Source organism: Cystoisospora suis (genome assembly GCF_002600585.1).
Source record: "Cystoisospora suis strain Wien I chromosome Unknown contig_9049, whole genome shotgun sequence".
Classification (NCBI taxonomy): Eukaryota; Apicomplexa; class Conoidasida; order Eucoccidiorida; family Sarcocystidae; genus Cystoisospora; species Cystoisospora suis.
The window spans coordinates 1-10211 of NW_027161827.1; the positions used below are offsets into that span (position 1 = coordinate 1).

Genomic DNA, 10211 nt, shown 5'->3' on the forward strand with positions numbered 1-10211 from the left:
CAACAGCGGCCACTACCACGTCGACTCGGTTTCCGGCCGGGTCCTGAGGAGGGGATAATGCGAAGAAAGCAAAGGGAGGATGCACATCCACAAGAGGCAAAGTGCCCACTGCATCCCTGTATCCCGTAAGAAATGCACACCCCTCAGCATCCAACTGGCCCAGAAGAAACCCATCACCAATCGAAAGGTCCCCGGAGACACTCGGAGAAGGTAGTGGCGAGGTGCTGCCGGCGGACACTGCGGTAACATCCGCAGCGGAGTCGCAGAGTGTAATAGCGGCAGCCAGCGAAAATGGGTTAAGATACACCAGCTCAGCTAGGAACCTTTTCCCGTCCTTTTCTACCGAAAGATGCAAACGACCACCCGTGGTAGACAGGGACACTCCCAAAGCACGAAGGCATCCAGGCCAAATAGGGCTGCAGGTGTCAACTTTTTGGCGAGATATAAACGCCCGAGCCTTGCACAACTTGGCCTCGCCTGAAGCATAACGTCACATTGCTCAAGCAGCGGGGTCGCCCTCCGACGCATCAAGTAGTCTCGGCAGATCCAAGCGCACCGCACGAGAGCCAGGAATAGAACCCAGAGAAAATACGAGGCTGCTCAGCAAGGTGTAGGCACTCCCGGGGTCTAATAACGCTCGAACTCGCGTGTCCGGCATAGTGCGGGACCAGGTAATAATTGGGACTTTGTTGTAAGAGTGAAGCTGAGGCGGCAAGGACTCGATCAGATTGTCCAGCTGCTCGCACACAATCTTGCCCCTTCTGCGAGTTGACACTACCCGACTTGGTCAGAACACCTCTGGGCGCGTCAGTGAAATAGCAGTTGACTTCTGCAACCTCTCCGGAATCATCAACGTCGCCGCTCATCAGTACTGCGGCAGCGAGAGGGAGTGTTAGGACTGGACTGTACGGAGGTCCCCATGTGGCTCCCTTTTCAACGTAACACGCCCGACCGGGGTGCCGTCCGCTGTGACATTTCGGACAAACGCCTGCCCGCTTCGGATCCTCTTTCTTCCAGTTGTAACACCATTCACATAGAGAGAGGGTGATCGGGACTGTTGCAGAAGTAGCAACGAATCTTGGTTTCACCTGTACGGAATGCGCACTTCTCGGGTGTGAACCGTGCCCTCCTACTAGGAACAGCGCCGCGGTTTGGTTCTTCACGTACAGGCTCCGATCTACGACGTTTCCTGTTGTCATCCCTAACCTCAGTCACTGCTGCCACAACCTTTCCTCCTTCTTCCCGGGCCTTCAGGACCGTTTCGCGGTCAATGATCGCAGACGTGTACGATGAATAAAGTGTTGTCGCATTCTGCATCCGAAACGAATCAACGCTCGGCACAACATGTCGAAAATATCCAGGAAGCGCCACCCAGTAGAGCTGAGTCAGCGTGTACTCCGAGATTTTGGGCAGTCTCTTGAGTTCACGAGCCAATCGCACCCGAGCAACTTCGTAGTCGATGGCCAAATCCTTCAAGTAAGTCGCGAGCTCATTCATGCGCGCCTCTTGAACCTGGGACAACGCTATGTAGTCGTTTGTAATACGTCAGCGCGCTGTACTTCATCCCTCGATTATTCAGTAGCTTATCACGGACTGCGTCATAAACCCTGTTCGTAAGAATGCCTGAGGAGCGGGCGGCTTGAATAACCGAGGCCACTTCTTGTCTCATGCCAAAAGACGACTGGTTGACAAGCATCTCCGGCCATCGATCACGCGACACGTGGCGACCCGACAACTCAGTTTCGAACAATCGGAACCAGTGCTCCCATTTGGTAATTGGACTGTCCGGTTGCAGAAGGTCAGGGGCCTGCAAGGCTCGGTCTCGTTCATTCTCGGGTAAAACAACTGCATTCTTTGCCTCCTCTCCTCTGTAGATGAAAGGAATCTGTCCGACCACAAAGCGTCACACGGCAGTCTGATGTGAGGCCCGTCGAATTCGAGACGGACTCCATACGCCGCTTGCACCAGCATAGTCTCAAGTAGTCCTTTAATACCCCCAAGCCAATCTAGGCCATGCTTCCTGTGCTCTCGGCTGTCAGGAGCACACCTTCCCTTTTGCAGCTCTTGTTGGAGCCGTTCAAGTTCCCTTGCCTCCTCAACAACTTCGTCCAAGAAAGTCTTTGCTTGCCTGACGCGTGCGTCAGCCGTAGCTGCGGAAGTACTGCCTCTACCCGCGGCGTCCACAGCACCCGAAGTTGATCTGAATCGCGCTCTGCACCATCTTAACTGAATTCGTAAAGAAAAGTCAACTAAGTGACAAGTCCCAAGGAAAAACAAAGAAAACGTAGTCACGATACGCCGAACGCAGAGAAAATGTCCGCACGTTTTCTCTGCGTCCGTATAGCACGACGAGGTTTCCAATATGGCATTCTTCAAGTTGCCCACCCGTACACGTGCGCGGGGTCTGATAACTTTGCTACGCAAGAAGTCTGGAAAGAAAAAAAAAGACTGAAAACCTCTGAAGACTAAACTCCCTTCTCCGTCGGACTCAAGTCAGTCCTACGAGTTCAGTACTACGCGGTGGCCGCCATGTCACCGACCACTTAACTGACCCGGATTCTTTCTCCGAGTGTTAGATGCCTAGTTTTAGCGATGGTGCGCAGCTGCTCATGGCAGCATATCAGTCCAAAGAAAGCTCATTCTGTATTTGAAGCGTAGGAGGCCCGCGTTTGCAGACTCGGGACCTCATCGCCGGTCCGGCTTCGAGGCATTGCTCGACCGCTGCGGGGCCCCCGGCAAGACGTGGGAAATCCTACCCCAGGCGCTCACGACTTGCAAACTACACCGCAGTGTCCAGGCCACTTTTGTGGGTCGCGGCCGCATACTATCCTTACGCTTATTCAGAATTGTTCGACTCCGTCCGTTGTTCCGAAGAGAAGACATTTAGGTTGTTAGCAGAAAGTACCGGGCTTTCCGGTAAGAGAAGGCTCACCGATTTGTTTGGAAGAACTTCACTTGAGCATATGCATGCTTTTGTGCGATCGATTAGCGTTTGTGCGATAATCGTGGCGAAGGTATAGGAGAGTAGCGGGGGTATTTCTTCTTACCTGACCGGGCCTCGGGCCTGGAGACCTCGCCAAGGACGTATTCCATGGTGAACTGCAGCCCGCTCAAAAGAGAACTCTTCCCGGCTTACACCGTTACGGTTTCGCTCCCTTTGTCGTGCATCTTGCACATCAGTGCGCACTTTGGTAGTCATGCATGTTCGCGATGACACCGCAGCGGACCCATCAGCTGATGTGGATCCCCAACCGGCTCTCAGTCCGAGGAAAGAAGCCAAAGAGGAAGCGGTAGTGAGAGGTCACAGGCAGTCATGGCGAGACGGCCGTGAAGCCGAAGATTACAGGAGTGTCGCCCTGGAGTCAACAGAGCCGCTGAAAGCCAGTGGAGGCTTTCCGGACTCGCTCCCATTACTGGCCTCGAAACCTGCGTCAGAAAGGACTGCTCTGCGGCCCAGTTGATTGTAGTTGTCGGGGCGGTCGTTTATGCTCTCTTTGTGTACATGCAGTGTCACAAAACACTAGCTTCCATCAGGCCGCACTCCCAGAAGAGCTCACCTCGACTTTCACGTTCTAAGGCTGGCTCCGCGGTGCGCAGGCTTGCGCGGGGCTGGGGGAATGATGAAGACCTGTGTTCAGCTCGTCCGCCCATAGGGAAAGTGGATCAACGTGCGCGTGGAGCAGAGAGGAAAACGGTCTCGTCAGGAACAGGAAGAGATGAGGGACATCCAGACGACGAGGAAAGCGACTTGGAGCAGGCTGTGGAAGCGGAACTGGAGAGCCTTAGATCACAGCTCGCGGCGGAAGAGGAACGCTCTCCGTCCGCGGAAGTCGATCAGCGTGTCTCTGGAGCAGAAGGGAAGAGGGTCTTTCCAGGAACAGAAAGAGAAGGGGAACCTGCAGACGACGGGGAGAGCGACTGGGCGCAGGCTGTGGAAGCGGAACTGGAGAGCCTTAGATCACAGCTCGCGGCGGAAGAGGAGCGCTCTCCGCCCACGGAAGTCGATCAGCGCGCGTTTGGAGCAGAAGGGAAAAGAGTATTCAGGAACAGAGAAAGATGGGGAACCTGCAGACGACGGGGAGAGCGACTTGGACGAGGCGGTTTAAGCGGAACTGGAAACGCTTAGGTCGCTCCCGTCGGCGGAGGCCCACCCGTCGACGGCGCCTGCACGATTCTCGTCGCATCCGTACAGCTCTCAGGAGCGTCTGATGTCTGCGTTTGAACGAGCTGTTCGTTTTTCCTTAGAGTCTGAAGTCGGGCTGTCGCAGCTGCTTGAGGAGGCTGAGGCGGTAGCAAGGCGTGCTGCAGAACTGCGAACCAGCAAACCGAGCGTCCATGCGCCATAGTACGAGGCAAGGGAGAAGGGTGCACTTGCCGCCAGGGCGAGGAACCTCGTCAGAATGCATTCTGCTGCGGACAAGTTGGGGCCGGCCCAGCGGAAATGCAGGCAGTTCACTGCGAGACTAGATATTGCTGATCTACCTCCGATTGCAGAAGCAAGTTATTCGTGGCCGCTTCCCCAATCGAGTGACCCATTCAGCATGGGCACTGTCGTCAACGCGAGCATGCTGTCCCTCCGCACTCGCTGAGCCCTTGCCTGGACAGAACGAATTCTGGCTTTGAAGCTACCGCCGTCAGCGACAGTGAAGCGTCTGAACGGGAATTTTAGGGGAGAGGAGGTGAGCGCTCTCGCGGAGCTTCTGCGCCGTGCACTCTTCGGTTTAGAACGACGTACTGCTGCCTGGAGAGCCGTCGCAAGAAGCCACGGGGTCAAGCTGATCGAGCTGTCACCCGGCGAATACCTGCCGACCAAGGCCCTGTCTCTGGTAAATCAGATGTCAGCCAAGCTTCAGTCTGTTGGACTGCCTTGGCAGCTCGAGTCCATCGTACTCGGCGGCGCGCTTGACCTTGAGAGCTTGCAGTCGTGCCGAGAAATGCTTCTCCGTCGGAGAGACAACGCAGCTCGTGTTCTCTCTGTGGCCCGCAGAACCGGTACGTCCACCGGAATCCGCCAAGCAGAAGAAGAGTTTCAAGCGGTTTAGCTGTTGTTGGGCAGTGTCAGACATCGGCTACGCAACGCCGAACAACACGCTGGTGAAGACGAGACCAGTTCTCACGCATAAGCCGCAGCGTGTCCTTTACGGGAAAGCAGCTCGACAACGTTGAGAGCCGGGAGATGCGAAAAAAACAAAATCGAAGAGGGGAAGAACTGCTGCCTCACATGGCCCGCTGCTCGGCCTACATTCTCGCCAAGAGTAAGAGGAACATAGAGTGGCAGAATTGGGGATGAGACGCAACTTGGCTGGCAGCTGCGGCCCTCCGCCGAAGCGATGTAAACAGTTTCGTGCTACCCCCAAGAGGTGTGCTCGAGCGGAGCTCCGCAAAGCCCAGAAAACCCGATCATCAAACAGTTCAACAGTCCGCGCTCTTTCGGTAGGCATTTCAAGAAGCCGCATTTTATTTATGAGAAAGCAGGGCAGTTCGGGGGAAAGATCTAGGCAGTAGACGCTTGCCACAGTGCGACCGGGAAGCACAGGACGCTCTGGCGATGAGAAAAGGCGTCGCCGCCCCATTTTCCCTCCTGGTGCTGTGGAGTCGCTGCGAGGCTGGCTAGCGAACATCTGTGACGACTGAAAAATGAGGCGGCGGCACAGGCCAGAAACTTGTGGACTCTTCGGACCGGGAAGCCGAACACTCTTGCCGTGGCAAGCGCTAATGACACCTGACGGACTCGGGGCGGTCTTACCCTGTGAGCACGAACGAACCAGTGGTATTGACGACGGACTTGCTTGACATCTCATCACATAGTGCGCCGGGATTTGCTGGAAACTCGACAGTGCCGCGGCCGCTACGGTGTCCTTGCACCAGCTCCGAGCTAGCAAAGGGCGCGTGCAGACGCTCGGAAAAAGCAGTGGGCCCATGCAGCAGCTCCGAGCTAGCAAACGGCCCCAGCTCCGCGCTAGCAACGGACCCGCGCAGACGCTTCGGGCCAGCAACGAATCCTTGCAGACGCTTCGAGCTGACAAAGGCCCTGCAGACGCTTCGAGCTAGCACCGGACCCGTGCAGGTGCTTCGCGCTAGCAGAGCGCGCCCTGCAGAAGCTCTGCCCTAGTAACGGACCGTGCAGGCGCTTCGAGCTGGCAGAGTGCAGACGCTTCCAGTTAGCAGAGCGCCCGTGCAAACGCTTCCAGCCGACTGCTGGCTCGACAAAAGCACACGGGAATGAACAATACAGGATTACCGGAGTTTTTCGAGCCAAACGAAGCTTACGCGCTACCCACCTCGGTTCTGCCAAGAACAGTACGGACGGTACTAGCTTTTCAGGTTCTTTTGTGAACCCACGTCTTCTGCTTTGAGTTGATCCTCTTGAAAACCCATCTAAGCTCACAAGCCTGGACGGGCGATGCCGGAAAGGTTGGTTCATGGGAGAGGCGGATGCAACAAAAATAACAGCGTGCGCGCACACCGTTATCGGTCGGAGCCGGCGGGCCCCCCGGCCCTTCAGCTGGACCGACTTGGCCCTGCCCATGACGGCTGGCTCCCCGACAAAAAACGTGGTACTTAGCTGCGTCACCAGAAATAACGACTCAATGAGTGCGGTAGTGACAGATTTCGCGAACAGGACGCCGCTTTGGGCAACACAACTTAAAACTATCGCCGCGCTGTCTACAGCAGTAAGCAGGGCTAGCGATCTCACAGGGCCACACAGTCTCGCAATAAAAAAGAAGAGCGCCAGTACGCCGGCTTCCCCTAGAGTTCCAGCACCATATTCGAGCAAGCCGCGGACGGCTCCCATGGAGCACTCGTAGAGGTGCCATATAGCACAAAGCTCAATCGTGCGAATCACTGAGTAATACCTCTCCTCCTGCGGTGGTCTTACAGCCACCCACATATCCATGTAATCACTGAACTTGTAGCACCGCCAGCTCTTCTTAGGGAGACCACAGCGTCTTCCGGACTCACATGTGACTGATACTCCGCGCGAGCACTCGTTCTAGTTGAGTACCACACCACAGTATTCTTATCGCGGACCCCACTTCATCGCGGTACCCGGGGAAGCCAGTGCGATCCAAGATCGTCTCCGTTTGGCTGGGCCACTGGCACAGTAATGCTGGTTCTGAGAGGCTTCAAGCACATACCTGCACCCACAGCTCTCGAGATTGGAGAGCCTCCGTCTGACTCGTCACCAGTCTTAGGGCGACGCTTCTGAATGACCCCTGCAGAGCTCGTGCCGCCAAACAGCTCCCGTGCAGTAGGATCCGTGCGTCAGATCCACGTTGTAGAAACTGAGACCCGCGCCCCTGACGAGAAATAAGCCCCCCTATCTTGAAACAAGGGCACTCCTTCAGCATGCCCGAGAAGAGGCGAGAAGATGCACCGGGCAAAAATGCACGAAACAGTCTCACCAATCTGTGTATCCGAAGTCTGGCACCAAGCGCCTTATCCCGTCTCCTAGCGGTGGACCGGTTCGCTGGCGCTGTAGAACCGCCAAGGCGAGCCGCGCCCTTGCTACCCGTTCCTGGTCTCTCATTTTGGCGCGAGGGCTACCAATCACAGCGCGTCCTACTAGCCTCGGGATGCGACGCCGCAGCACTTCATCACACAAATCCCGAGATTCGCTGTCGAGCCCGCCTTCCAAAACAATGGCCTCTACCGCGGAAGGCAGCCCTGCGAGAGAGAATCTCCTTCTCAGACCATTGACGAGGCTAAAGGCCGACACTTTTAGTGTGTCGTCCGGAGCAATGTCCAGCAACTTGAACCCGTGACTTCTTGCAGAAGTTCTCCAGGCACTTTGCCTTTCTCTCAAACTACTCACCGCACGACGGAGACGTGGGACGAGGTTCAATAAAGTGTCCATTTCACGCGTAGACGTGTCCGACCCGGAGCTGTCGTCCTCTTCCTGGGAACTTGTCTCAGCATGATGCTTCACTCGCCCTACCCAGTCCAGGAAACTTTCAACGCCACCAAGGATCACACGGACAATTGCAAGCGCCTGGAAGTTCATTGGGTCGTCCGGAGTCGGAAGGGACCATGAAGAAGCTGCTACAGCAACTGGCAACAGCTCCGTCATATTCAGTTTCCTGGAGCGGTAACGAGTTGCCCGCTCCAACGAGCAGATCTTCTCTGCAACCCACTCTGATACGATTACAATTTCCTTCGCCCTCTTTCTCAGTGCCTCCATCTCCTGCGTGACAGATGACGAGCGGGTGGTCAGTCCCTCATTCCGTAGTGCTGCAGCTCGATCTGCAATGTCCCGACCCTCCTTCACTAGCTGCGACAACTTAATCTCGGACTCCAGAAGAAAACCAAGCGTTTGCACTAAGAATGGCACCGGTGGCTCGTCCGCAGGAGGGAACTGATACGACTGGACTTGCGTACTTCCCTCCCCTCTCTCCTGCTCCTCTCCGAGCATGAGAGATTGAAGTCTTTCCAACTCCGCCTGGACTGCGTCTTGCAAACCACCGTCGTCATCGTCCTCCGCGCCCCTGTCCCCCCCGGCTCCTGAGGTAACCTGGTTCTCTTGGCCTTCCGCCGCATCCTCTGATCTCTCCTCCAGACCCAGACCGGAGCACGAATCTGCTTGCTCTTTTTCTCCACCCCAGGCGAGCCGTCGAGACGCAGATCCGACCTCGTAGTCTCGACGTCGAGTTGCAGTCTCGACGTGATGCGCCCTGCCTGCGGACAACCTGGTGTAGCATTCCATGTAAATAAAAGCAGCATGGACCGCTGCAACGGATGCAAGTAACGCTATCGAAAGCTGTAATCTCTTCCGCGCGCTCCGCGGCCTATGCAATGTCCGACTGCTGCGTAAGAAACTTGTCTTACGACTCAACCGCGGCTGTCGCAAAGCCCACGGCCCCCATCCAGGATCTCCGGTGTTATCCTCTTCATGTCCCAACTGCTCACGGCCTGTCTGGACTGTCTCCTCTCCAGTTCGCTTCAGTGAAGCAAGCCCACGTCCGCGCGCCGGAGGCTCCGCACCACCTTTTTGGGGCGGTGCGGCATCCGAGACTGGATATGTGGCTCCTGAGGCGCGAGAGGACTGCGCAGCCATGGCGGAAGGCTCGATGCTGACCTGAAAACAATAAAACGGCCTGTCAACCTCCGAAAAAGATAGTAGTCCGTTGTTAGTACGCCGTCCCTCCTCTCGCCGATAACGACGCCCACGACGCACCCTTCAGCTTCCGATACTTCTTCACTCGGCCATAAATTTGAGGATACGAACTCCCAATTTTATCTTACCTGTTAGCCCCAGCGTAGATTGTACGTTATCTGATGAAGTGTATCCGTCAGCACATAATCAATGTTCGTGGGCGAAAAGGAGTGATTCAAGGCTTGCGGGCGTCTTCTCACGAAAAAAAATTAGCAGTAATGTGGCGATCTGCGAGGCCTCCCCCCGCCGGCCCAGCTGGTGAGAAAACCTGTACGGCAGGGCAAATTTTTATCCGCCCGTAACCTTCCTTCATGAACGGGTATGGCAAGAGGGTATACGTGATAAAGGATGTCAAGTAGGGAACAATTCTTTGGACGTTCCTGAGGGCGACATGCAAATGGTGTTGGGGAGTCAAAATATGCAAATTCAGGTCACCCCACAGGGAACACGCTACGATCCAGCAGTTCAGTGCACAGCACTCTGCTTTCGGGCTGCCTGGTCGACGCGCTACAAAAACGATCTCACAATATCACCGCTTGAGGCCGAGCAGTTGGGAAAACTTGCGGCGCAATTGACTTGCGGGCACCTTCGTATGCATGCAAGTTTCAGGCCCGAGCGCCCGCTAAGACTCTCCCACGATTGAGAAGGAGTATAGGCCCCGCAGCCACTGATTCTGAGTTGGCGTAACGGCTTTGGCGCGGCTCCGGAGGACAGATCACGTCGTGGTTCGAGGTAGTAGATGTTCTATGTTCAATGGGCAGGCCATGTCAGCGCTGATGCCACTCCCGAAGCAGCGCGGGGTCAAGGGTGAGTTTCCCGGAGGTAGATATTCTGAATCCTCCACACCCTCTCTTAGTCCTTTCCCCTCACTTGTCACGGCACTTCTCACACGGGGAAGGCACATGGTACACATATCACCCGCCTTGCAGATTACGATACGTGACACATACTGGACCTGACACATCGGTCCGTTGTTCACGCAACTTCACCCCGATACTGGTTTCCTCATCTCAGTGGCCTTAACCCACTAACATTGTAACGACCGGCACGAAACTTA

At 55.8% G+C, this 10211-nt stretch overlaps 2 protein-coding genes across 2 annotated transcripts; both read right to left on the minus strand.

Moving 5' to 3' along the window:
• Positions 1-35: 35 nt before the first annotated feature.
• Positions 36-2637, minus strand: CSUI_010959 (uncharacterized protein). Its single transcript, XM_068071060.1, has one exon. It carries the CDS (start codon positions 1197-1199, stop codon positions 528-530), a length of 672 nt encoding a protein of 223 aa, XP_067916963.1. The 5' UTR covers positions 1200-2637; the 3' UTR covers positions 36-527.
• Positions 2638-6219: 3582 nt separating this feature from the next.
• CSUI_010960 (uncharacterized protein) lies at positions 6220-10142 on the minus strand. The gene is made up of 2 exons (XM_068071061.1): positions 9244-10142; positions 6220-9076 (listed from the first exon to the last, which is right to left on the minus strand). The coding sequence occupies exon 2, from the start codon at positions 9053-9055 to the stop codon at positions 7403-7405; it is 1653 nt and encodes a 550-aa protein (XP_067916964.1). The 5' UTR covers positions 9056-9076; positions 9244-10142; the 3' UTR covers positions 6220-7402.
• Positions 10143-10211: the final 69 nt, after the last annotated feature.

Excerpts from the sequence above, each read along its gene's own strand:
- CSUI_010959 (XM_068071060.1), bottom strand. The coding sequence starts at position 1,199 with ATGACAACAGGAAACGTCGTAGATCGGAGCCTGTACGTGAAGAACCAA.
- CSUI_010960 (XM_068071061.1), bottom strand. The coding sequence starts at position 9,055 with ATGGCTGCGCAGTCCTCTCGCGCCTCAGGAGCCACATATCCAGTCTCG.